Source organism: Falco biarmicus, chromosome W (genome assembly GCF_023638135.1).
Source record: "Falco biarmicus isolate bFalBia1 chromosome W, bFalBia1.pri, whole genome shotgun sequence".
In the NCBI taxonomy this organism is placed as follows: Eukaryota; Metazoa; Chordata; class Aves; order Falconiformes; family Falconidae; genus Falco; species Falco biarmicus.
The window spans coordinates 2,137,962-2,164,848 of record NC_079310.1 but is presented as its reverse complement, the minus strand read 5'-3'; the positions used below and the strand labels follow the sequence as shown (position 1 = coordinate 2,164,848).

At 40.6% G+C, this 26,887-nt stretch overlaps 1 protein-coding gene across 3 annotated transcripts in view; it reads left to right on the top strand.

The window, feature by feature from the left end:
- Positions 1-26,887, top strand: part of LOC130142041 (transcription factor RFX3-like) — a 194,026-nt gene that overhangs the window by 151,934 nt on the left and 15,205 nt on the right. For 2 of the 3 annotated variants that reach the window (XM_056323454.1, XM_056323455.1), the window contains exons 6-11: positions 2,327-2,508; positions 3,279-3,398; positions 10,207-10,328; positions 11,583-11,695; positions 13,231-13,346; positions 13,834-13,988. In XM_056323454.1, coding sequence (XP_056179429.1) covers positions 2,327-2,508; positions 3,279-3,398; positions 10,207-10,328; positions 11,583-11,695; positions 13,231-13,346; positions 13,834-13,988 — 808 coding nt within the window. Of the gene's footprint in view, positions 1-2,326; positions 2,509-3,278; positions 3,399-10,206; positions 10,329-11,582; positions 11,696-13,230; positions 13,347-13,833; positions 13,989-15,324; positions 15,681-26,887 lie in introns of those variants that run through there. The other variant, XM_056323456.1, reaches the window with a different exon arrangement.

Sequence of the window (26,887 nt, the reverse complement as noted above, 5' to 3'; positions counted from 1 at the left end):
CTTTACATATTGAAACCTACCAAATAATCACTTCAAGCTTTTGTTATTGAAATATCTTCACCCTAGAGAAAAAATCCTTATTTTGTACATATCTTGGGTTTTGCTTTTCCATTGTTGGCTAATGCCAAGCTGTGGTTGAAAGAATAACTTTGAAATACAGATCATTAGTAAAATGCACTTAAATAAATCCTGATAAATTGTAATTCACCTGGAAAAAAGTCTAATGTAATATTTAGACATTAATTTGGAAATAACTTTGTTTGTCAATCATTTTTTTCTTTGTGAGGTAAAACAGAAATAGCTCATATCCCATAATCTAATTAGTATAGATAAATTACAAAGGTTGAATGGTATAATTAAGATATACTTAGGTGATTGGTGAAATGATTTTGTTAATACACTGAAATAAGCGTAAAATTTGACAATAATATTTTTCCTAGGTTTTGTTTCAGAATTGTAAATGCTCAAGATTAGATACATTTGTGCATGTTAAGACTTTTTTAGTAATGCATTTATATCTACAAGTTGATATAAAGATGAACTGCACTTTTTTGTTATGTTTATTTAAAGCACAACAGTATCTGCATCCATCTTTGGAACCAGGTAGATTTTGCTTCCTCTGCATCTTTACATAGAGCTCTTGTTTAGAAACCTAAGCATAATAATTCTGGTGATGTTTTCTGTAATAAAGTAAACATGAAGATGGTCTTTGAAAGGTCTGGAGTAAATGTTTTCCTTTTTTTTTTTTTTTTTTTTTTTCATTTTTCATGTATCGTGCTTGGTAAATTGCTCACAACTGACTTAAACAGAACTGTATGTCCAATATATTAATTATAATCTAAATTTTTCTAGTAGTTCTGCAATAAAGAAGGGTCAGAGTGGAAACATATTTAACAAGTAAAGGGCATTAAAATCTTTATATTGATGCTCTTTAAATAACAAGTTATAGTGAACATTAGTAGAACAGAATTTGTTCAGTGATCTATTAGTAAATAACCCTGCAGAGTAGTGCATTAAATGTCACATACACTTTGTATATCTTTTACTGTACTTTAAACACATATCCTGGTCATTTTAATTGCTTTGGTGGACTAAATTGAAATGGATTGTACAACTGTGTGAGGCTCCAGCATATTGGAATAAAATTTTGTTCCAAATGCCAAAAACAAATCCATGGCTTGGGGATTTATTGGATGCTCAAACTACGCACAGAGTTTTGGTAAGATTTGTGAACCTGTAAAATTTGGATGTTCATGATGATTCATTTTAGTATAATTACTTTCTTAAGTAATTAAGTAGTACATACTAGCAGCAAACAAATTTTGCGAATTGTTCAAGCTGAAATTAAAGGGAAATTCCAAGGATATGAAACCATGGGGGGAGAGGGGTATAAACTAGGTAAAATGTTAGCATCCCAAAAAACCTGAAACCACAGAATTTACATATGACCACTATAAAAATATTTCCATTTTATTCTGTTGTTCTCCTATACTGCTAAATGTCATTAAAGTGACCATTTTACTTGAGTTTTGCTTGTATGTTATTTACTATTTGTTCTAGACAAAGGTACAATGTTGTATTAGAAACTGCCTACATGCTTCCAAAATTGCTCACCAAAATTCTATGTTAAATTGCATGGGGAAAACAAAGAATACTAATTATGTTCCTCTTTGAAGTCAAAGGCAAACAGGCTACAACAGAAAGGGATTGGGCCCATAATATTTTATAGATGTACCAGTTATTTTTCATGTCATCTAAATTGCTTCTTACCTTGTATTTGATAGTTTCTTCTTTGTATTTGGAAGAAAATAAACACTATTAAGTTAAATGAAGTACTGGAGTTTTTAATTTGTTGTTTGTTTGTTTTTGAATTTTTTTAATTTCAGGTGAAGAGAAATAGTATAACATTCCAGAATTAAAAATGTGTTAACTTACTCCTTTTAGGTTTTTCCTGCAATATAAATTGTATCGATTATTTTATTTCCACAGAGTTCCAACAATTTGTCTCCAAAGCACAAATATCTTCATAAAATGTTAATGTATGGTATGAATCTGAAATATTTTTAGAAGTGGAGCTATCTGAGCTCACAAGGGCAATGAGTTTTGGTATTTCCTTGTAATTCTAAAAGATACTAAGGCATCATGGCATATCTAACATTGAAAGAGATTTAAAGAGATTATATTTGCTTGAAGAACAAAGTCACTGTATTAAACAGGCCTTAAGAGTGGTCTAAAAAACCAGAGGTCTCTGTTGTACAATTAAGATATTTTTTTTAGCAGAGTAATACTGAATTTACATATGTTCACTCCTTCATATTTGATATAGCTCCAATGGCTTTTAGACAACTATGAAACTGCAGAAGGAGTGAGTCTCCCCAGAAGTACCCTTTACAACCATTACTTACGTCATTGTCAGGAGCACAAGTTAGATCCAGTCAATGCTGCCTCCTTTGGAAAACTCATACGGTCAATCTTCATGGGATTACGGACCAGAAGACTGGGAACCAGGTTTGCGTTAATGAAGTCTTAAAGTATAATAGAAAATATCAATAATAATTGTGAACATGAAGCTTGTATGTTAAAAAAAATCAAGCAAACAAATAAATAAAAAATATTTAAAACCTGTTAAGGGAGTTGCCAAATCCAGTGGACTTCAGGACCCAGGGGACTCCTGGTCTGCTATAGCCACATTCTGTCTACTCTTAAAACCCAGATATCTTCCATCTCAACCCAATGGGTGCAGCTACTGCTGTTCCCATTTGTAGGTCTAGCTAGCAGTGAGACTGAACACGTGTTTCAAAGATGCAGATAAACACCACATGACACTAATACAGCTAACCATACAAGCTAACAGAGCAATGCCTTTACCAGCATCCATATAGACTTCAATAGCATTCACATAAACATGAACGCAGATAGCCCAATTCTGTTCTTCTCCAGCTGATCAGAACTGAAGTTGACTAGTGAAACATACACAAACCCTCACTCACTAACAAGCATACCCATTTATGGAATTCTTCTATTCACCATGACTGCATAAGTCATTTATTTTATTTTTACTTTCCTTATTCTATTTAAATGAAGTCTAACAGTAAGTGCTGGAAAATATAGTTTAAGTGACCTGTTTTCCAGTAGCTGGTGGAGTTATAACAGTTTTATACTAGAGTAAGAGGAAAGTCAAGCCTAAATTTTATGTACTATTTTCCAGTCAAGGCAAATTGTGAAGTGAGTATGATATATATGCATAAAACTAATGTTATTTTTGTTCTTTCATAAAGGGGGAACTCCAAATACCATTATTATGGGATTCGTGTCAAACCAGATTCTCCCCTTAATCGGCTACAAGAGGACATGCAATATATGGCTATGAGACAGCAACCCATGCAGCAGAAACAAAGGTACTGTGTTAAATGAAACTACTTAAACTACTTTTTCATATTTCTAGTTCTTGGAGACTTACTTGTCCTCATTTATGTGGCAAAGTTGAACATCTAATGGAAATCGTTTAACTTCTCTTGTGAAAAATAAAGGTTTGTCAGATCTGCAGTTGATATCACTGGAGTCTGATATCAGTAGACATGAGAGAGCACATACCTAAAAATTCATAAATTTTAAAAAAGTGATAATAAAAGTAAAATATGATGCAATTCTTCTGAACAGTTTTCTTGGTGGTCTTCAGTTATTTTCCCACAAGCTGGAAAAAAAAGAAATAGGAGCTTTAAATTTCAAATTATATTGTTCAGTTTCATTACTTTAAGGAGCACATATATAAAATTATAGAAGAGCTTGTGATTAGGTTCAGCTTTGTGTTCATTTCCTCCTCCTGGCAAGAACTGATGTATCAAACCCCTGGACTTGAAGAGAGAAGACTTGGGCCTCTTCTGGGCTCTGCTTAGAATAATCCTATGAGACACTTTTACAGGGCAAAGGGGTCCAGGAAAGCTGGTTGATTTTTCAAGGATCACTTCCTTGAAGCTAAAGAATGGTGTATCCCAACATGCAGGAAATCAAGCAAAGGTGGCGAAAGGCCTACATGGATGAACAAGGAGCTCCTGACAAAGCTCAAACATAAAAAGAAAGTATACAAGAGGTAGAAGCAGGGTCAGGCAACCCAGGAGGAAGAAAGACTGAGTGTACAGTGATGGTGTTAGGAAAGCCAAAGCCAAGCTATGAAGGACAAGAAGATGATTGGGAGTTGCCAGCATGGATTTACAAAGGGGAAATCATGCTTGACCAACTGTCCTGGTTTCAGCTGGGATAGAGTTAATTTTCTTCTTAGAAGCTGGTGCAGTTCTGTGTTTTGGATTTGATGTGAGAACAATGCTGACAGGACACTGATGTTTTTAGTTGTTTCTTGTGGTGATGCAAGTCGAGGCAGACTGAAAAAAACACTATGTCTGCGTGGCTGGGTTCGGACAAAATGGCCTTTATTGTTTATACAAACTATTTATATATCTTAGACAGTGCAGGTGTCAGACCCTGATAGGTTTTTGTGTCCTTCTTCTTGCTTGCTATTTGCTGTTGCTGTAGGTGCTCGTATGCTGTGATTCTAAGTTCCGGTTCTTCACATCCTGTTTACAGACCTGACAATTTGTGGCTGTCTTAAAGGTACACGGCTAAGTCTTTGAAGTCAACTAACTTGTCTGCAGACCCGCTGCAGACCCCAACAATTCCCCCTTTTTGATTTTTGACCGGCTAGTACCAGGTTTGTCATGTTCTGCAGGGCCCTTGCAAACATGATGGCAACCAAGGCAATAGCAAACAAATAATACTGCCAATTGAGTGAATGGATGCCAAAAAGGCTGACATTTTCTCAAATTTTGGTAACATGTTGCTGCAATGGGGCACCTAAAATCCATGCAGCATAAACCATCAAAATCCACACAGCTATGTTCTTGAGCCAACAACAAAAAGCTAATAGTTTCTCTGTTTTGTATGTAATAGTGGCAAATTTGACTCACATTCTTAACTGCCTAACAAACAAGGTGATTTAACTCTTTAATGCTTTCCCTGCTGTTACTTCGAATAAGAGAAGAACCGCTGCAATACGTTCCCATCAGTTCCATAAATCAACTACATCATCACATGCTTCATCCAAAGTTATATTGCGTTTAAACGCATGATGCTTATCAGCATGTTCACATGTTGATTTATGCAGGTGTCATGGTCCCATCATAGCCTCCTACTACGTTAGCATCTACATAAAGGCAACTATTGACATTCAAAGTGCAAACAATATTGACTTCTTTTGGGTTAACATTATACAGAGGTAATCAATTATCGAAAATATCAAGACTTTCAGTAAGATTCTTCATTCCCCAAATACATTCACTTTTTTGCAACAACGTCTGCAAGTCAGTTTCAAGGAAGGGCACACCAAACAAGAACTGGTTCAGTAAGGAGGCCACACATTGGTTGTTGGGTTGACTGGCGGCAGCAGTGCTCCCACGGTCTGGCATGCTAAGCTCAGGCCACACACAGCGAGCAGGTATCCATCGCAGACCTTCATCTGTAGAAACACAAGCATAACCTCTCCCCCAAGTTAACAATTCATGCGGTCCCGACCAATGCCCGGTATGAGGGTCTTTCATGTGTACTAAGATACCTTCATGCTTTTGCTGCTTGTCACCAATTGACACAAAATGTTGCATAATGGGAGGCACCACATGGTCGGCAGAGATTTTCAGAAAGTTCAAAACATAGCATGCTTTCTCAAATTTTGCCTCTGGGGTCATTCCCTTCATTCCCCCTTTTTGTTTTGCAAGTTGGCATTTAAGAGTACTATTCATGTGTTCAACAATGGCTTGGCCCATAGGGAATGGGGAATTCCAAATTTGTGGGAGATCCCCCATTGGGAAAGGAACTGACTGACAGGCCTGGAACTATAGGCAGGTCCACGGTCTGTTTTGATTTCAAGAGGGACACTGAGCACAGAAAAAGCATGTTGCCAGTGCCGAATGGCGTCACGACTGGTCTCACCTGTGTGGGCAGTAGCAATCATTGCAGTAGAATATGTATCTATTGTAACATGGACATATTTTTGTCTGCCAAACTCATTGTAATGAGTTACATCTGTTTGTCAAAGTTGTAAAGCTTGAAGGCCTCTAGGATTAACTCCATAATTTGGCACAGAGTAACTTTTTGACAGTCTGGACAGGCTGCAACAATACTGTGTGCAGCAGCCTGAGAGAGACCCTTTTGGCCAAACTGGTGATACAAGGATCGCCAATTCTGATGATAGATTTGGTGGGCTAACCGGGCTTGCTGATGGACATCATGAACAGGCACTGACAGAGCCACAGAAACTAGAGCATCAACTCTAGCATTGCCTTCAATTATAAAACCAGGTAGGGAAGTATGGCTATTAACATGCATAACATAATATGGAGAATGGCGTTTCCGAATCTCTTCCCAAACTAAAGTCAAAATTGCAAAAAGCTTGGGGTTGTTGACATGGCCAAGGACAGCCATATCTAGCTTGGGAAGGAGGGCTGCCACATATGCCGAATCAGTAACAAGATTAAGAGGGCCTGGAAAATACTGAAATGCCAAAGCCGCAGCCCGTAATTCTACAGCTTGCGGGGATCCTTCCTGATATACAATTTGGGAATGCCATTGCCCATTTTTTTTCCAAGCAACTGTGGCTTTTCCCGTTTTTCCAGATCCATCTGTAAATACTCTGTCACCTTCAAGTGGTTGTCTTTGACTTAGTTGCCGTGGCTGCAAAGTTAGATTTACAGTCATTTTCAGAAGTGGACGAGGTGGGTGATGGTACTGAATTTGCCCTTGAAAATTGGCAAGAGCCACTTGAAGGGCAGCAGAATTTAACAGCGCCCATTCAACATAGTATTGTTGTACAGGGATAATTACAGTTGCTGGATCAGCTCCAGTCAACTCTAAACATTTTTTTCGGACTTTTATGATCAAATCGGCAACAAGTTCATACCATTCAACAGCAGTTTTCTTAGGCTGCAAAGGCAAAAACCATTCAAGTACATGCAGGGGATCTTCCCAAGCCTGGTTCCATTGGGCCAACATAGCATAAGGGGAAGATTGGTCCATTAAAATAAAACCACTTAAAGGAAGTGTGATATCTACACGCCACACATGTCGCGAAGAGATCAACTGTTCAACATCTTTCACAAGTGCTAAGGCTGCAGGCGTTAAATACCTTGGGGCTAAAATATCTGTGTCTCCTTTTAAAAGTTGCAAAAGAGGTTGCATTTGTTCATTAGTAAGGCCTAAATAAGGCTGTAACCAATTTAGCATTCCTGCAAGTTTTTGGACATCATTCAAAGTCTTTATGTCCAGTTTCAATTTAATAGGTTGTGGAGACACAGTTCTTTTCAGCACATTCATGCCCAGATATTTCCAAGGCTCTTGTCTCTGAACTTTTTCAGGAGCTACAACCAATCCAAACTCTGCTAAGCTATGTCTGGTATCTTTTTCAACTACGTTCAGCAGTTCTGTTGACGGTGCTGCCAGCAAAATGTCATCCATGTAATGATAACAGTAAACATCCTTGTATTTGTCTCTCACAGAGCTCAGGGCTCTGGGCACTGATGTTTTTGATTGTTTCTTGTGGTTACGCAAGTCGAGGCAGACTGAAAAAAACACTATGTCTGCGTGGCTGGGTTCGGACAAAATGGCCTTTATTGTTTATACAAACTATTTATATATCTTAGACAGTGCAGGTGTTAGACCCTGATAGGTTTTTGTGTCCTTCTTCTTGCTTGCTATTTGCTGTTTCTGTAGGTGCTCGTATGCTGCGGTTCTAAGTTCCGGTTCTTCATATCCTGTTTACATACCTGACAATTTGTGGCTGTCTAAAAGGTACACAACGAAGTCTTTGAAGTCAACTAACATGTCCACAGACGCGCTGCAGATCCTAACAGTTTCTGGGTAGTGTTTATCCTAAGTCAAAGACTTTTTGGTTCCTTGGGCCCTGCCAGCGAGAGGGCTGGAGAGGCACAGGAAATTGGGAGGGGACACAGCCAGGACAGGTGACCCAAACTAGCCAAAGAGGTATTCCATACTATATGATGTCATGATGAGTATATAAACTGGGGGAAGAAGAAGGAAGGGGGGGACATCTGGCATTATGGTGTTTGTCTTCCCAAGTAACAGTTACGCGTGATGGAGCCCTGCTTTCCTGGAGATGGCTGAACACCTGCCTGCCCATGGGAAGTGCTGAATGAATTCCTTGTTTTGCTTTGCTTGCATGTGCGGCTTTTGCTTTACCTATTAAATTGGTCTTATCTCAACCCTTGAGTTTTACATTTCTTTCCTATTCTCCTCCCTGTTCATCTGGGTGAGGGGGAAGTGAGCAAGCGGCTGCATGGTGCTTGTTTGCTGGCCAGGGTTAAACCACAATAGTTGTTAAAGTTCTTCCTAAACTCTAGAAACTCAAAGGACTGTTACTTTTATGCATTCAAGTCACTTTGCATTCTAATCCAAGATCTGAAAAGTTTGTAAATAATACATTTTGTAGAAACTAATTGAACTGTGTCAACATACTGATTTTTATTTGTGAATATTTATAGAAATAGATCTTCTGCCAGGTACTTGTAATGTTAAAGTATAATGAGAATAAAGTTAAAAATCCTTACAAATTTAGGTTTTTGGATTTCAAATAGATTTATCAAGTGATGAGAAGTTTATCCATAAAAGTTCAATGCTGCCATGATACTGGAGATTAAACTTTAGACTTTTTAAATTTGATTGCAATTGTGCTGTTGATTTCAGCAGGCCTGTGATTTTATCCTGGGCCTTTACAATAACCAGACTTCATATAGAAGTTCTATAGATTAAGATGACAGAAATATTTGTTTCCAGGTATTAACATTCCTAAAGTTATCATACTTTATGTAAGTCGGGCCAAAAGGCCTTCTCTCGAAAGGTATACTTCTTGAATATCCCATGTCCTATGTTACTGTATAGTTAAATATGTCTGGAATGACCAGAATCTTGGATGCTTGCTTCTCTTGGTATTTTTCTCATAAACTAAAATCTAAGTAGTTACATAGGGCATTCCTATTATCTGTTTAGTAAGATGAAAATGAGAACATGCTCACAGCTGACTCAACTGCTTAAGAGGAGTATTTTCAGAGTGTAATTTGTTGACATGTCTAAATTTAATACAAACCTTTACAATCTGCACAGTGTGGTTTCAGACTTGAGTGACAGTTCACATGCATTCTGCACAAAGGTTTCTCTAGTTTTCTTCTGGCTACAAAGCTATTTCAGAAGGACAAAGCTTCTGAGTTCTTATCAGTTAGAGCTGGGGAAGAATTAATTTTCAGTTGTTTTGGAGATGGCAGGCAGATTCTTCAGCCTGCCAGTGTGATGGTCTTAAAATCTGACCATCCAAATCAGGATTCCTATTTGTATCTTTGTCCTTTTTATCCTTTATAAAAGCTTTTTTGACTTGACTGATGAAGAGTTGAGAATAGAATAGAAAAAGAAATAGAAATAGAAATGAATAGAATAGAAATGAATAGAATAGAATAGAATAGTTCAGTTGGAAGGGACCTACAATGATCATCTAGTCCAACTGCCTGACCTCTTCAGGGCTGACCAAAAGTTAAAGCATGTTATTAAGAGCATTGTCCAAATGCCTCTTAAACACTGACAGGCATGGGTCATCGATCACCTCTCTAGGAAGCCTCTTCCAGTGTCTGACCAACCTCTCAGTAAAGAAATGCTTCCTAATATCAAGTATGAACCTCCCCTGGTTCAGCTACTTAGTTTAAGTCTAAGTAGCCTTCTCAGACCTTATGAGTTCATGAGTAGTTTGTTACATTTAAAAATTATTTAAATTCCTTTGTCTCCAAACAGATGCATGGCCCTTCTTAAGGTGATTAAATCTTATTTTTGAGCTGCTTGATTCCTGGGAACGCAAGCCCTTTGGAAAAGGAAAGACTGTGCTTCTGTTTAGTGTAAATGAGCTTTAGGTCTTAGTGATATAGTTATAAAAATAAATTCCACAAGAAATTTGTAGTTGCTCTGTTGATATCAGCTTTATGAATTTTATAATGCATTGCCAATGTTCTACCTTTCCTTACTCAGTTATTCTGATGTTACTTTTTCTTGTGTGGGAACTAGCAAAACTGTATACTGAGACTGAGAAATCAGGCAGAACAGTGTGATATTGCACTTATAAAAAAGTGAACATAAAGAATAATTTTGTATTTGATAATTTTGTAGGTGCAAGCCTGTGCAGAAAGTGGATGGAGTTGGAGATGGTTTCACAGGAAGTGGTCAACAGACAGGCACATCTGCTGAACATACTATAATTGCCCAAAGTCAACATCATCAACAGTTTTTAGGTATGAAAAGATGTGTTATACAGTTGTATCAATAAAAGAAACCCCATTATTGCCATGAACATCATCATACAAATACAATAATTATTTTAGTTATGTTGCCCTGTTTAAAACTCTCACTGATACAAAACAAAAAGACATTCATAGAAGCTCTATGTTCTATATTGTAAGACTTCTGCAATACTTAATATGCATCATGCAGATATAAAAGAAAAAATGTTCAAAATCTATTCGCATAGTAGATTTAAAATATATCGCAAAGCATTTCTATGAAGTATTTTATATAAAAATGCATATTGAAAATCTTTTCCCTAAAAGCTCATTAATTTCCACTGGATTCCATTTTTTTTAATATGCACATAAACTGAGATTATATTTTTGCACTGCAGTTGTGTTGACAAGAAAGTGTATTGAGTTTGTGCTGCAACATTATAAATTGAAAGAGTCAAATACCTAAACCAGAAACCCAAGGCTCATGTTTAAAAATGTGCATTCATTGATGGGGCTAAGCATATCAGTTTCTCAGTTTTGGAAGCAAATGGTAATTTAGCAATTTGCTAATGTAAAAAAACTTATTAAATGTGTTATTGCAATAATTGTACACTTAGTTTTGAGTTCATATATTGGGATTTTGGAGCACCACATCCTTTGGCCTAACTTTGCTGTTACTGAAATCATTGGGAACCTTAGGTTATAATTCACATTTTTTAATTTTCTCTTCCACCATCTCTCCAGTTGACAGTGTATTTTCCCCTCATACCAGTGTATCTCTTGGAAACATTTATGAGAAATAATAAAAGCACATGATGGCTACATTTGAAAGTCTTGTAAATTTCAAATAAATACATGCTGCTGAGTCTGCTAAACCCTAACATGCATGACAATGCAAAAGCTATTCAGCTGATCAGAAAAAAACTATGTCTCTTATGCACTGACATGAATATTCTGTTTCATCCTGTCATATTCTGAAAATGTGTCATAGCTTTTTTTATATACAGGTACAATATGTATGTGAAATGATTTTTATCTCCTATCTGTTGAGATTTAAATTTAACATTTCCTTTTGCTTAAAAAAATAGCCAGCTGGTTTGTTCACAATTTTATTGCAACTTTAAAATATATTAAATATGAAAGACATTCCTCTTTGGGCATTATGACCTTCTAGACTTTATTACGTTACATCATCCTTATATGTTTTCTAATTGAACTGTAGTTGGCAACATTCACAATAACTTTATTATGTTGTCATGGAAACAGATGCATCTCGAGTACTTCCAGAGTTTGGAGAAGTTGAAATATCTTCTCTGCCAGATGGTACTACCCTTGAGGACATAAAATCACTGCAAAGTCTTTATCGAGAGCACTGTGAGGTAAGAGAAAAGAGGCATTTCACATAAATCATTCCTTGAAAACACATCTTCTAGTGAGAATCAGGATGACTGACACAAAACACATTACAGCCAGCCTACTTGTATCTGATGTGCTCCTCAAATATTTTGCTTATTCCATTGGAAAGGACATTTGCAAAAAAATTTCTGAAATTTCACTCATTACAGGGAAAGAAAATAACATATAATAAAATACCAATACTGAAATCTAATCATATGTAGGTTTTGAGAATTTTTGATAAATTGAACTGTAGATAATATATAGAGAGTTTTGCTTTTGTTTATAGGAGTTGAAATCAGATTAAATTATTATTTCTAATGTTTATATTAAAGCCAAACTAACTCTTTCCTTCAAGTTTTAAAGAAGCAGGTTGTTTAAGAATGTAAGGCCACATTTCATATTGAATAACGTTTTAAAAAATATCGTTGAAGGTGTTTTGCTGATTGACTGGATACCAAGGAAAAATGAATTCCAAATCAAATACAAGAATAAATGCAGTTTAGTATATTGCACTGTAATAAAGGAAAATAGCATGCAATATCATAAAAGGAAACAGTACTAGTTATTATGCACAATATGATAAAAGAGCAATAGGAGCAAAGCATCAAATCATTACTGCAAAGCATTACAGAGACTAAGAAAAGGATACATCACCAATTACCACCTTAACATCGTCCAGGCCCACACTTCAGCTGGGAAGCCCCATTGCAGCCAGCGCCAGGAGTCTCCCAGTAACCAGGAAAATTCCTACATGGTGTGTCCACCCGTAGGTGAGGCTTCTGGCCCAGTCTCAGAGCCTGCTCGCCTTTATACTCAGTGAAAAACAAAAATAGTTTACACACCTAGTGTATGTAAACTTTTAAGTTTAGGCAAATTTAATAAGAATAAGATTTTACGAATGTAAGGTTCACACATGCCAGGGACAATGGCCAGACGCTCAAGCGTGGTGGAGTTACCGTCATAGCACAGCTGCACACAATATTGATTGTCTGGATGGTCCTGCTCATACCTTGCTTGTTTGGGAGGCTCAGGACAAACACCACCTGCTCATTAAAGTTGTCCTTGAGCTCCCTGTCCAAGTTAAGCAATCCCTAATTAAAGACAAAGGCTTTTTCATAAGAAGTAATCATTTTAATAAATTTTCACCACATGCTTTAAGACATGTAATGTAGTTACAAAACTCATGAAATAGCAGGTTTCTTTTGTGTTTGTAATAGTGTTAAAAGTTCTGTTTAGGTGAATTCATCTGATATATGAGCTTAGGCTGTTTTCTGGTGGCTTCCTTGTATTTGCATTTGTCCTGATCTGATTCTCTGTCCACACTAGTATGGACAGTTGGAAAATTTGTTGCTAAAAGGTTTTTAAAAAGGATATTATATGTTTATTTATAAGCATACATTTTACTATTTTTTCTGTAAAATGACCAGGGGTGGAACTATAGCCTTGGGAGGAGTTAGGGTGTATGGGGGAAGGGATGATATAGAAGACTATCTGCACTTGTTTTATATTTTCTTAGGCAATACTGGATGTTGTTGTGAATCTTCAGTTTAGCTTGATAGAAAAATTATGGCAAACTTTCTGGCGCTATTCTCCCTCTGCTCCAGCTGATGACACAGCTATTATTGAACTGAGGTCAGTAAATGTCTCTTTTTGTTTACTGTTCATCATCATAATATAACAGCAGGAGTCAAATCAAAGAGCATCTTAGTTTTACATATAGGCTAAGAACCTTTTCTGGTATCAATTGTTTTTCAGGTTAAATTTGTGTTGTCTGCAATTTGACATATAGGCTGTTGCTATATGTCAAACTGCAGCCTTGAAATGATTGTATACATTTATTTTTTCCTTTGTTTAGATGGCTAAAGTTAAAGTATCTTTTCACAATATACTGTACGGTTCGTTTAAATTGCAAGGACCATTTTTATCATAATTTATGGGCTGGAGCAGAACTTTATAGGCCATATGAAACTCCAGTTTCATATGAAGAAGTTAAAGAGTTTCAATTGAACGTAACAGAGACATTTATAAAGTTTCTATTAAATAATCGATTTCAAAGTCCATTGTGCTTTTCTTATCTGTATGTAAATGCATTTTCATTTGTTACATTTATTCACACCAGCAATCTGAGTGAAATAGAAAGTCGACTTCCAAAAGGAAAACTGATTACTCTGTGCAAAAATGAGTCTATTCTGAAATGGATGGGTAATTGTGACCATGTGATGTACCAGGCTTTGGTGGAGATTCTCATTCCTGATGTCCTTAGACCTATTCCTAGTAAGTTAAACACAGATAACATCTTGTAAGACTATGTTTTGGTTTGTTTTGTTTTGGATTATGTGGTTATTTTTTTGTGACTCGTGAAACTTCTGGGAATTATTTGGAAAGATGTAAACAGAGTGTGTCACCTTTCCTTAATTCTGATGAGTAGGAAGGTGTACTAGAGTTGATGTAAGCATTATATTTAAAGAAAAGGAGAGTGGATATTTCACTGCACTTAGAAAACTCTGTAGAAGTTTTAAGAATATTTTTCCCTACGGAATATGCTTTTGCCACTGCAAATTCTAATTTTTTATTAATTTTAAGATTAAAATAGGTTCCTTTACATACTGGCTCGAGTCTACCTGACAGCTATGAATGCACTATGGCCCTGAGCCTGAGTCTATTAATTTCAGACAGTCTTTTCACTGACTTCAGTAGGCTTTAGTTTAAGTTTTATATATACAAGTTCTAGTTATTAAAAAATCAAAATGTATATGCTATGTCATTTCATTTTTGGATAATTAAATGTTTATGTATTATCAGTGACTGCTAAAACTTTATCAGTTTTGATACCTATTAAACCAACATAAAACTGAAACATTTTAAGTCCTGTTTATTATACCAGTCTACTATACTTTCTGTTCTGTTATTTCCAGTATGAAAGATTCATCAATTGATTCTAGTATTATGGCCAACTGACCATTATGAGGATTAGAGATTTCTTTTTAAAGTTGATTTTAGAGCATCCATCATTGCTCATGCATGGTATTTTTTATGGCTGCTTTTGGTAGTAAATTATTTTCAATAGGGTTTCCAGGCAGTATAAATTTATTATATAGATTTATTATGTTTTGTATGTTTTGTTAAAAATTAAAAAGAAATTATAACTACATATCTATAAAATATAATATATAATATTAAAATAAATTATGAAAGAAATATTAGAAACTAACAAGGAAACATCTGTGAAATGCCTCAAGGAAATAAGCTCTGTTCCTCTAAAAGGTGACAAGGTTGATAGGCCCACTAAAATGCCTCTATAGCAATGCATGCAGCATAGGTAACAAACAGGAAATGATGGAAGCCGCTGTACACCTAGAAAGCTATAATATATTTGCTATCACTGAAACTTGGTGGGATGAATCGCACGACTGGAGCGCTGCAATTGATGGCAATAAACTGTTCAGAAAGCACAGGAAAGGAAGGAAGGGGGGGGATTGCCTTTATGTAAAAAATTGTATTGACTGCACAGATCTGTCTTTGAGAAAAAGCGATGAACAAGTTGAGAGCTTATGGGTAAAAATAAGGGAAAAGCCAACAAAGGAAACCTCACGGTTAGTGTTCACTACAGGCCATCGGATCAAGGGGAGGATGTTGATGAAGCACTCCAACTACAGGAAGCATTGCGCTCCCAGGCTCTGATCCTCTTGTGGGACTTCAATCACCCTGAAACTGGCAATGTCTCTTCTCACATCTCTCAATCCCCTGAACCTCTAGACAGGGACTGGGAGAATGAAGTTCCTCCCATCATAGGAGGAGATCAGGTTCAAGACCACCTAAGGAACCTGAGCATACACAAGTCCATGGGACTCAACGAGATGCATGCCAGGGTCCCGAGGGAATTGGCTGATGTAGTTGCTAAGCCATTCTCCATTATATTTGAGAAGTCATGGCAGTCAGACTATGTCCTCGGTGACTGGTAAAAGGGAAACTGCACCCATTTTTAAAAAGGGTAAAAAGGAGGACCCTGGGAACTGCCAGCCACTCAGCCTCACCGTGGTGCCTGGTAATATCATGGAGCAGATCCTCCTGGAAGATATGTTGAGGCATATGGATGACAGGGAGGTGATTAGAGACAGCCAGCATGGCTTCACCAAGGGCAAATCATGCCTGACTAATCTAGTGGCCTTCTTACGCTGGAGTGACTGCATCGGTGGACAAGGGAAGAGGTATGGATGCCATCTACCTGGACATCTATAAGGCCTTGGATATGGTCCCCCACAACATTCTGGCCACTAAATTGGAGAGAGATGAGTTTGATCGATGGACTGTTAGATGGATATGGAACTGGCTGGATGGCCATGTCCAAAGAGTTATAGTCAATGGTTCCGTGTCCGAGTGGAAACCAGTGACGAGTGGTGTCCCTCAGGGGTCCATATTGGGACCAGTACCATTTCATATCTTCATCAACACAGACGGTGGGACTGAGTGCACCCTCAGCAAGTTTGCAGATGACACCAAGCTGAGGGATGCAGTTAATTTGCTAGAGGGAAGGGATGGCATCCAGAGGGACCTGGGCAAGCTCGAGAAGCGGGCCCATGTAAACCTCATGAAGTTCAACAAGGCCAAGTCCAAGGTCTTGCGCCTGGGTCAGGGCAATCCCCAGTATCAGTACAGACTGGGGATGAATGGACTGAGAGCAGCCCTGCAAAGAAGGACTTGGGGATACTGGTGGATGAAAAATTGGACAATGAGCCGGCAATGTGCACTTGCAGCCCAGAAAGCCAATCGCATCCTGGGCTGCACAAAAGGAAGCATGGCCAGCAGTTCAATTCCATCCCTCTACTCCGCTCTTGTGAGACCCCACCTGGAGTACTGCATCCAGCTCTGGGGCATCCAGTTCTGTTAGAGTGGGTCCAGAGGAGGTCCATGATAATGATCAGAGGGCTGGAACACCTCTCCTATGAGGAAAGGCTGTGAGAGCTGGGGTTATTCAGCCTGGAGAAGAGAAGGCTCCAGTGAGACCTTATTGCAGCCTTACTATATATAAAGGGGGAAGAGAGAGACTTTTTACTAGGGCCTGTAGTGACAGGACAAGGAGCAACATTTTGAAACTGAAAGAGGACAGATTCATATTTATATTTAGGGTTCAGGAGCATATCTGAAATGCTTGTACACCAATGCACATAGTATGAGTTTCATGGTTTAACCCCAGCCGGCAATCAAGCACCACGCCACCACTTGCTCACTCCCCCTCACCCAGAGGGATGGGGAGGAGAATCTGAAAGGGATGTAAAACTCAAGGGTTGAGATAAGACCAATTTAATACGTAAAGTAAAAGCCACGCATGCAAGCAAAGCAAAACAAGGAATTCATTCACTATTTCCCATCGGCAGGCAGGTGTTCAGCCATCCCCAGGAAAGCAGGGCTCCATCGCGCGTAACGGTTACTCGGGAAGACAAACGCCATAATGCCAGATGTCCCCCTCTTCCTTCTTCTTCCCCCAGTTTATATACTCAGCTTGACGTCATATGGTATGAAATACCTCTTTGGCTAGTTCAGGTCAGCTGTCCCGGCTGTGTCCCCACCCAATTTCCCGTCCCCCTCCAGCCCTCTCACTGGCAGGGCCCAAGGACCTGAAAAGTCCTTGACTTAGGATAAACATTACCCAGCAACAACCAAAAACATCAGCTTCGTATCAGCATTGTTCTCACACCAAATCCAAAACACATCACTGCACCGGCTACTAAGAAGAAAATTAACCCTATCCCAGCTGAAACCTGGACAATGAGAAAGAAACAGGATGAACTGGTAGTGCTGGTTAGTTCCCAGAACTATGATATCATTCTTATTAGTGAGACTTGATGGAATGAGTCCCACGATCGGCGTGCTGGGATGGAGGACTACGTGCTGTTCAGGAAGGACAGGCAGGGCAGGCAAGGTGGAGGTGTTGCACTATATGTAAGGGAGAGGTTTGATTGCACAGCCCGTACAGTTAGCGGTGATGTGGTAGAGAGCCTCTGGGTGAGGACTGGGGTGGGGTGGGGGTGTGGAAAACAAAGGAGATGTTGCAGTGGGTATCTACTACCGATCGCCCAGCCAGGATGACAGCACTGATGAGTTCTTCTGTAGGCAATCGGGAGAAATCTCTGGATTGGTAGCCCTTGTTCTTATGGGAGATTTCAACTTCCCAGACATCAACCGGGAATATCATACTGCTAGAGATGAGCAGTCTGTGAAATTCTTGAAGTTTGTGGGAGATAATGTCTCGGCACAAGTACTCCGTGAGCCAACTAGGAAAGATGCCCTCCTGGAGTTGTTGTTTGTGAACAGAGAAGGGCTTGTGGGAGACGTGATGGTAGGTGGCTGTCTTGGCCACAGTGATCACAAAAGGGTTGAGTGTAAAATTTTCAGTGTAGTGAGAAAAAAAGGTCAGCAGAGTTGCTACGCTGGGCTTCAAGAGAGCAAACTTTAAGTGATTCAGGGAGCTACTTAGCAGTGTCCCCTAGGAATCTGCTTTTGAGGGCTTAGGAGTCCATGAGTGCTGGTCAGTCTTTAAGAACCACCTTTTAGAAGCACAGGAGAAGGCAATTCCAGTGTGTCAAAAGTCAAGCAAGCAGGGCAGAAGACCAGCTTGGCTGAACAGGGAACTCCTCGTGGAGCTCAAGAGGAAAAAGAAATTGCATGATCTCTGGAAGCGAGGTCGGGCTTCACAGGAAGAGTACAGAGCTGTGGTTCATATATGCAGGGAGAAGACACAAAAGGCCAAAGCTCAATTAGAGTTGAAACTGGGCAGTGTTGTGACAAACAAGGGCTTTTTAAAGTACATTAACGGCAAGAGGAGGTCTAAAGTAAACATTGGACCGATACCTGTTGAAGATGGTCACCTGACTAATAGCGATGCAGAAAAAGCAGAGGCATTCAATGCTTTTTTTGCCTCAGTCTTTAATAATACTGAGAGACTTCGGGCTGCCCAGTCCCCGGAGTCGGAGGACCATGAGCGTGGGAACAGTGACTTTCCATTTGTGGACACTGAAACTGTAAGGGACCAGCTGTATCATCTGAATGTACACAAGTCCATGGGGCCTGATGGGATTCACCCCAGAGTTCTGAAGGAGCTAGCGGATGTTACGGCAGTACCCTTCTCGATCATCTACCAAAGGTCTTGGGAGTCTGGGGAGGTCCCCGCTGACTGGAAGCTAGCCAACGTTATTCCAATTTACAAGAAGGGCATGAGGGAAGACCCAGGGAACTACAGACCCGTTAGTCTAGCCTCAGTTCCTGGGAAAATTATGAAGATCATACTGGGTACTATTGAAAGGCATTTAAGGAATAATGCAATCATCGGGCACAGTCAACGTGGGTTTACAAAGGGAAAGTCTTGTCTAACTAATTTGATATCCTTCTATGGTAAGGTCACCCACCTAGTGGATGAAGGGAAGGCAGTGGATGTAGTCTTTCTGGATACTGTCCCTCATAGCATCCTTCTGGACAAGCTGTCCAACTGTGAGATGAGCAGGTACATGGTGCGCTGGGTGAAGAACCGCCTGAACGGCAAGGCTCAGAGAATTGTAGTGAATGGGGCTACATCTGGCTGGCAACCGGTCACCAGTGGTGTTCCTCAGGACCCAATTCTAGGGCCAATTGTGTTCAATATTTTTATCAATGATCTGGAAGCAGGAATTGAATGCACCATTAGCAAGTTTGCTGACGATACCAAACTGGGAGGTGCTGTTGACTCTCTTGCAGGACAAGAGGCCTTGCAGAGGGATCTAGATAGATTGGAGCATTGGGCTATGATTAATGGGATGAAATTTAACAAGTCCAAATGCCAGATTCTGCACCTAAGATGGAGTAATGCCGGGCACGAGTATAAATTGGGAGAGGAGTGGCTGGAGAGCAGCCCTGCGGAAAGGGATCTGGGGGTGCTGGTTGACAACAGGCTCAATATGAGTCAGGAGTGTGCCCTGGCAGCCAAGAGAGCAAACCGCATCCTGGGGTGCATTAGGAGCAACCTGATCTAGTGAAAGGTTTCCCTGCCCACGGCAGGGGGGGTTGGACCTTTAAAGGTTGCTTCCAACCCAAACCATATGATGATTCTATGATGATGATCTAGAGAGCTATGGCCCCTCCAACTACTGATGCTAGGACCTGCACTCACTCCCGTAGCTGACACCAGGGGCCCCAGGGTGCCTACACCCCCCCAGTCTGACTCCAGCAGCTGGGCACTGAATTTCACTCACACACACACAGGTCTCACCAGCAGCTGGCACCTGTTCCTTGCAGCACACATACACAGGGGACAGAGTGTGAGATTAAGCAGAGAGATAATTAAGAAATGATTTAAAAAGAAAATGTAAGAAAATAGGACAGACTGCAGTGATCAGGCATAGGGCTCAGCCAGACAAGCGTACTGACTGGCCCCTTTTTACCTGTGACAGGCCTGTTTTATCCCCCTTTCTGTCTATGCTCCCTCTTGGCTTCTCCCTGCTTCCCCTTCCCCCTGCAAGTCCCTTCATTGGTTTGCATAGTTCTATTAATTCCCACATCCCTCCCAGTTTGGTGTCTGGGATCGCCCCTGGTTTAACAACTTATCAGTTGCAAAGTTCAGGTTGATCTTCCTGGAAGTGGTGCCTGTAATTTAAATTCCTTCCTAAAACATTTACTGTATGTTTTGTATGTCATGTTAAATATTAAAAAGAAATTTCCTATTTACAATTCAGTATAATTCTTGTAAATACTAAGTTTTATATCCTTTCCGTGGACCAAACAATAATCACTTTATAAAGCTGGATTAATATTTTAAGACATAGAACCTCAGCTATCCTTGTAGCTAGCAAAGCTACTTTTGATACTGTAAATGACACCTGTCATGGTGACTTCAAGTGTAATCACAGAACCATAAAATAGTAGAGTAGTTGAGGTTGGAAGGGATCTCTGGAGACTGTCTAGTCCAAACCCCCTCCCAACCCTCGCTCAAAGCGGGATCAACCAGAGCAAGTTGCTCAGAACACCGTCCAGTCAGGTTTTGAATATCTTCAAGGATGGGGACTCCACAACCTCTCTGGGCAACCTGGTCCAGTGTTTGACCACCCTTAGAGTAAAAAAGTTTTTTTCTTAGAGTTTAAACGGAATTTCCTATGTTTCAATTTGTGCCCATTCCCTCTTGTCCTGTCACTGGGCACCACTGAGAAGAGTTTGGCTCCATCTTCAATACATCCTCCCATCAGGTATTTAGACATATTGATAAGATCCCTCCTGAACTTTCTCTTTTCCAGGCTAAACAATCCCAGCTCTCTCAGCATCTCCTCCTATGTCAAATGCTCTAGATCATCATAGTGGCCCTTTGCTGGACTCACTCCAGTATGTCCACATCTCTTGTACTGAGGATCTCAGAACTGGACACAATACTCCAGGTGTGGCCTCCGAGCTGAGACTAGAGGGGAACAATCACCTCCCTTGACCTCCTGTCAACACTGTTCCTAATGCAGCTCAGGATACCGTTGGCCTCCTTTGCTGCAAGGCCACGTTACTGGCTCACGTTCAGTTTGTTGTCCACCAGGACCCCCATGTCCTTCTCTGCAAAGCTGCTTTCCAGCCAGTCAGCCCCTAGCCTGTACCGGTGCGTTGTGTTATTGCTCCTTAGGGGCAGGACTTGGCATTTCCCTTTGTTGGACTGCATGAGTTTCCTGTCTGCCCATTTCTCCAGCCTGTTGAGGTCCCTCTGAACGGCACAACAGCCATCTGGTCTATCAACCGCTCCTCCCAGTTCTGTATCATTGGCAAACTTGCTGAGGGGTGCACTCTGTCACATTGTCCAGGTCATTAATGAAATTGTTAAACAGTATTGGCCCAAGGATCAACCCCAGGGGACACCACTAGAGGCTGGCCTCCATCTAGACTTTATGCTTCTGATCACAACTGTCTGGGCCTGGCAGTTCAGCCAGTTTTCAGTCCACCTCACTGTCCACTTATCTAACCTGTACTTTATCAGCTTGTCTATGAGGATGTTATGGGGGACAGTGTCGAAAGCCTTGCTAAAGTCAAGATGAACAGCATCCGCTGCTCTCCCCTTGTCCGCCAAGCTAGTTGACTCATTGTAGAAGACTTATCATATTGGTCAGGCATGATCTCCCGCTCCTAAATCCAGGCTGATTCCTACCAAGCACCTTCTTTGGAAATGGCTTCCAGGACTATTTTCTCCATCATCTTCCCAGGAATAGAGGTGAAGCTGACCATCCTGTAGTTCCCCAGATCCTCCTTCTTGCCCTTCTTGAAGACTAGAGTGTCATTTGCTTTCTTTGAGTCCTCAGGAATCTCCCCTGATCACCATGACCGTTCAAAGATAATTGAGAGTGGCCTCGCAATGACATCAGCCAGCTCCCTTAGCACTGATGGGATGGGTGCATCCCATCAGGTCCCATGAACTTGTGCATCTTCGGTTTGTTTAAATGTTTCCCTAACTGGGTCCTCCTCTATTGAAGAGAATTCTTCCTTGCTGCAGACTTTCCCTCTGGTCTCAGAGGCCTGGGATTCCTGAAGGCAATCCTTACCAGTAAAGACTGAGGTGAAGGCGGCATTCAGTACCTCAGTATTCCATCAGGTCCCCCACCTGATTCAGCAGCAGGCCCACATTTTCTCTGGTCTTCATTTTGCTGCTGATGTACCTGTAGAAACCCTTAATGTTGACCTTCACATCCCTCACCAATTTCAACTCCAGGTGGTCTTTGGCTTTCCTAGCCCCATCTCTGCACACTTGGACAGTGTCCCTGCATTCCTCCTGGGTCACTTGCCCCTTTTCCCAGCTCCTGTATGCTTCCTTTTCGTGTTTCAGTTTAGTTGGGAGCTCTTTGTTTGTCCATGAAGACCTGCCACCTTTGCTTGATTTCCTGCTCATTGTGATGGACCATTCTTGAGCTTCAGGAGGTGATCCTTGAATATCAAACAGGTCTCCTGGACCCCCTCTGCTCTCCAGGACTGTCTCCCATGGGATTCTTCCAAGCAGGTCCCTGCACAGGCCAAAGTCTGCTCTCCTGAAGTTTTGAGTTGTGATCCTGCCATGTGCCTTGTTCCCTCCTCTCAGTATTCTCAACTCCACCATCTCATGGTCAATGCAGCCCAGGCTGCCCCCCCAACCTTCACATCACCGACCACTTTGTAAGAATTGTAAGAAAAGCTTCCTTGTTTGTAAGAATTGTGTCCAGCAGAGTGTCTCTCCTTCAGCCCTGTTTTGCTGATTACAAGCTCTCTCTTTTCCATAACACCCTGCACCCTTTGCTTGCCAACCCATTCCACCACTCCCTCGCTTGATTGTGGGTCGTCATCTCCCTCCTCTGTCATTTCTAGTCTAAAGTTCTCTTCACCAAGCTGGCCAGCCTGTTGGTAAAGATGGTTTTGCCCCACTTGGTCAGGTGGATCCCATCTCTCTCTAGCAGTCTTCAGTCCTTAAAGAAGGGTCCCCATGGTCGTAAAATACAAATACCAATTGTCATCCCCAGCTGGGCAACCAACTGTTGACCCAAAGGATCCTTCCGTTCCTCCTCAAGCCCTTGCTTCTCACTGGAAAGATCAAGGAGAACACTACCTGGACCCCCATGCCCTTGACCATTGACTCCAGATGCACGTAGTCACACTTGATATGCTCCAGGTCTCCTCCGGCAGTATCGTTGGTGCCCATGTGAAGATTCGCAAGTAGCAATAGTCTGAGGGATGAACAAACCTTGGCAGTATCTCCACAGCATCCCGTCTCCAACCCCCAGCAAGCAGTAAACCTCCCAACACATCAGGTCAGGTCAGCAGATGTGGGCCCCCGTCCCCTACAGCATGGTATCTCCCACTATTGTCACTTGCCACTTCCTTCTGGTGCTGCTGCATGGCTCAGACTTAGTTAGCTCGAATGCTTCATTGGACAGAGTTCCCAGACCCTCATCTGCTGTGAGGGTACTGAACCTGTTCTTTAGTTGGAGATATGCAGGTGGAGCAGGAGCCTTCTTCCTGTTGCCAGAAGCCACAAGCTTCCAGCCTTCACCATTTCCTAACCCAATAAGCACAGGCCACCTGATCCTCCTTCAATGCAGCTGAGGGCTCAGGCTACAGGGTCTCGAAAAAGATCCAGTTGATCTCTTTCTCACTGTCTCTGATATCACGTAGTCTGCTGACCTCTTCCAGCACCTCCTTGGCAGCTGCCAACTGTACCACTGCACACCTCCTGCAGGCAAGGAAACCGTCTCACTCTGCCCCAGCCTTAGTGAGAGACCCCAGGCACTCATTGTACTCTGAGAGCTGCATCTTCCCTCGGGAGTTCGGTCTGGATTGAGGCCTCTGACATTATAGGGATAGTTGCTCTGATGGCTGGAGTTGGTGCCCTGTGACACATTAACACCGTTGCTCAGGACATGGATGCTGTTCTCTGCAAAGTTTCTGGTCCCCTTCTGAGCAAAGTGCTGCATGTTAGCTGCCTCTGTTAGCTATGCTGTAAGAACCAACTCAGGAAAATATCTGCCAGTACTGCTTTGTAGAAATACCCCACCATAGGCAGTTTTCTTTTTCTCTGGATAATCAGAAAGTTACCAACAGCAGGTAGCCAAACAAATGGGAAAAATGTATTTAATTTAGTAAGGATGTAAACTGATAATTCTATTTTTATGACTTTCATCTTTTTTTTTTCTTTTCCTGATTTTCAATATTGGGGGGATGAGGAATAATCCTCAAAACCTACTCTGTCACATAACTTCCTAATAAATATTACCATAAAAGAAATTAACAGTGAGGAAAAACCTTTTTGAAAAACAAGCTCTATGTAAAATTTGGTCAGTTGAAATTTTTGTGAAAAGCTTTTAGTGGCCACAAAATGGATGAAAACCTACTGTGTAGGAAAAAGCCCAAATTCTTTGTTTAAAAAGAAGTCAAACACTCTTTACCTGAGTCAGGAGTAACATTGATTATTATCTAATGATTCTAGCAAAAGACCAGAGCCACTGTCTTTTCTCTAATAATACAGTGTTTAGCTAGAAAGAGGGAATACTATTTATTTAGAACTTAGAATTCCTCTTTCTTCATAGCTAAAGACTTTTTTTTTTCTTTTTTAAATCAGGATGACACTGAGCTGCTGCTTTCCACACATATTTTTTAAAACAGATCATCCTGTAATACAGTGGGGTGAAAAAGATCTTATGTTAGGTGTTTTACATAGCATTTGTCCAGAAAAAAATAATAATTCCTTAAAGAACTAAATATCATTGACACATTATTTACAGTATTCCTTATACTTTGACTCTTATCCTGAAGGTAATAAATTAACATGAATGAATGCTTAGTTAATTAGTAAGTGCATACAAAAAATGTTTATGTAGAAGCATAAGTGGGTTAGATGATTGACAGTGCAAAAGAGTGTTTGTTCTTTGCCTGGAAACCTCAAGAAAGAAAAAGAAAGGAAAAAAAAAAAAGACAAAAAAGCCTGTTCCATGGAGCTCATACAGAAGTTAAGAAGTTTTATAAATCCAAATTAAATTTCAGATGAGCATCCACATTTGGGGGCAGTTACATAAACTAGTTATCACTACAAATTTGAAGAAAAGGATGCTGTGAAAAATAAAATATTTCTTTCTTTATAAGTAAATTGGCTAACTTTGCTAGCGGAAGCTCCTAATTACAGAATTAATCAATTACTCAAGTTGAAAAAGAGCATTTCTCACATTAGGTGACTTCCATTAACCATTCATTCTTACTCTACAAAACATGGTGTTTTGCCTCATAAACAAAATCCAGTCTTTACTTGCACTGTTTCTTCTTAGATGGGGGGGGACGGACAGACGGGACGACGACACACGACTCATTTAAAGATAATATGATCTCCCTTTTCTAGTTTTTTCTTCTTCATTACTGTAGCAGCACTCGTTCTTCACCACCAAGATTTCACAGCAGTAAGAGCAATCCTACCTTCTGTTAGTTAAACACATTCTTATATATTGCTTATTGATACTGTCTTTGAACACTGCACATTGCATTTTGTTCTTCGGAACTAAAATAAACAGCATGTTGGCAATGGTTTGGGGTACTTTGAGCTTACTTGAGGAAACCACAGTATTACAATAATTGCCATTTCCTGCAGGTCTTCGCTCTTTAAAAGCAAAAGCACTCAGGCAAAAACTGAAGGTGGAAAATTAATGATGGAAGCTTTCAGGAGATAGGAAACAATTGCTGCAATTACTGATGTACCTGTAGGAATGCCAAAAAGAATTTTCACTGCTGATCATAAGGTTTTTTTAAAGGGTCTTAGGTGAAGTGTCCAGTTCTGTTTGTTAAATCAGAAACTAAATAATTGTTACATAATATAGAATCAAAGAATAATTCAGCTTGGAAGGAACCTCAGGAGGTCTCTAGTCCAACCTCCTGCTCAAAGCATGGTCAATGCTGAATTCAGACCAGTTTGCTCAGGGATTTACCCACTCAGGTCTTGAAAAGATCTAAGGATGGAAACTACACAAACTTCTCTGGACAACCAGTTGCATTGCTTAACTGTCCTCCTGGGTTGCTTGTGCCCCGCTTTGTTGTCCCTCTAGCAGATATTGGGGTTGTTCAAGTCTCTCATGAGAACCAGAGCCTGCGAACATGAGGCTTATTCCAGTTGCCTGAAGACAACCTGTATTGGTTTTACATGGCAAGGTATTGGTAGAGGTGGGGGGTGCAGGGACAGCTTCTATGAGAGGACACCAGAAACTGTCCCCATGTCAGAAGGAGCCAGTTTCAGCTGGCTCCAAGATGGACCCACTGCTGGCCAAAGTCTGAGCCAATCAGAGACAGTGGTAGCACCTCTGTGATAACATATTTAAGAAAGGGTAAAGTCTGCTGCACAACAGCAGCTGGGAGAAAGGAGTGAGAATACGTGAGAGAAACAACTCTGCAGACACCAAGGTCAGTGAAGAAAGAGGGGGAGGAGGTGCTCCAGGTGCCAGAGCAGAGATTCCCCTGCAGCCCGTGGTGAAGACCATGGTGAAGCATGAAGGTCATGAAGGACTGTCTCCCGTGGGAGGGACCCCACACTGGAGCAGGGGAAAGAGCATGAGGAAGAAGGAGAAGGCAGAGACAAAACATTATGAACTGACCGCAACCCCCATTCCCCATCCCCATGCACCTCTCAGAGGGAGGAGGTAGAAGAGTTGGGAGCAAAGTTGCGCCTGGGAAAAAGGGAGGGG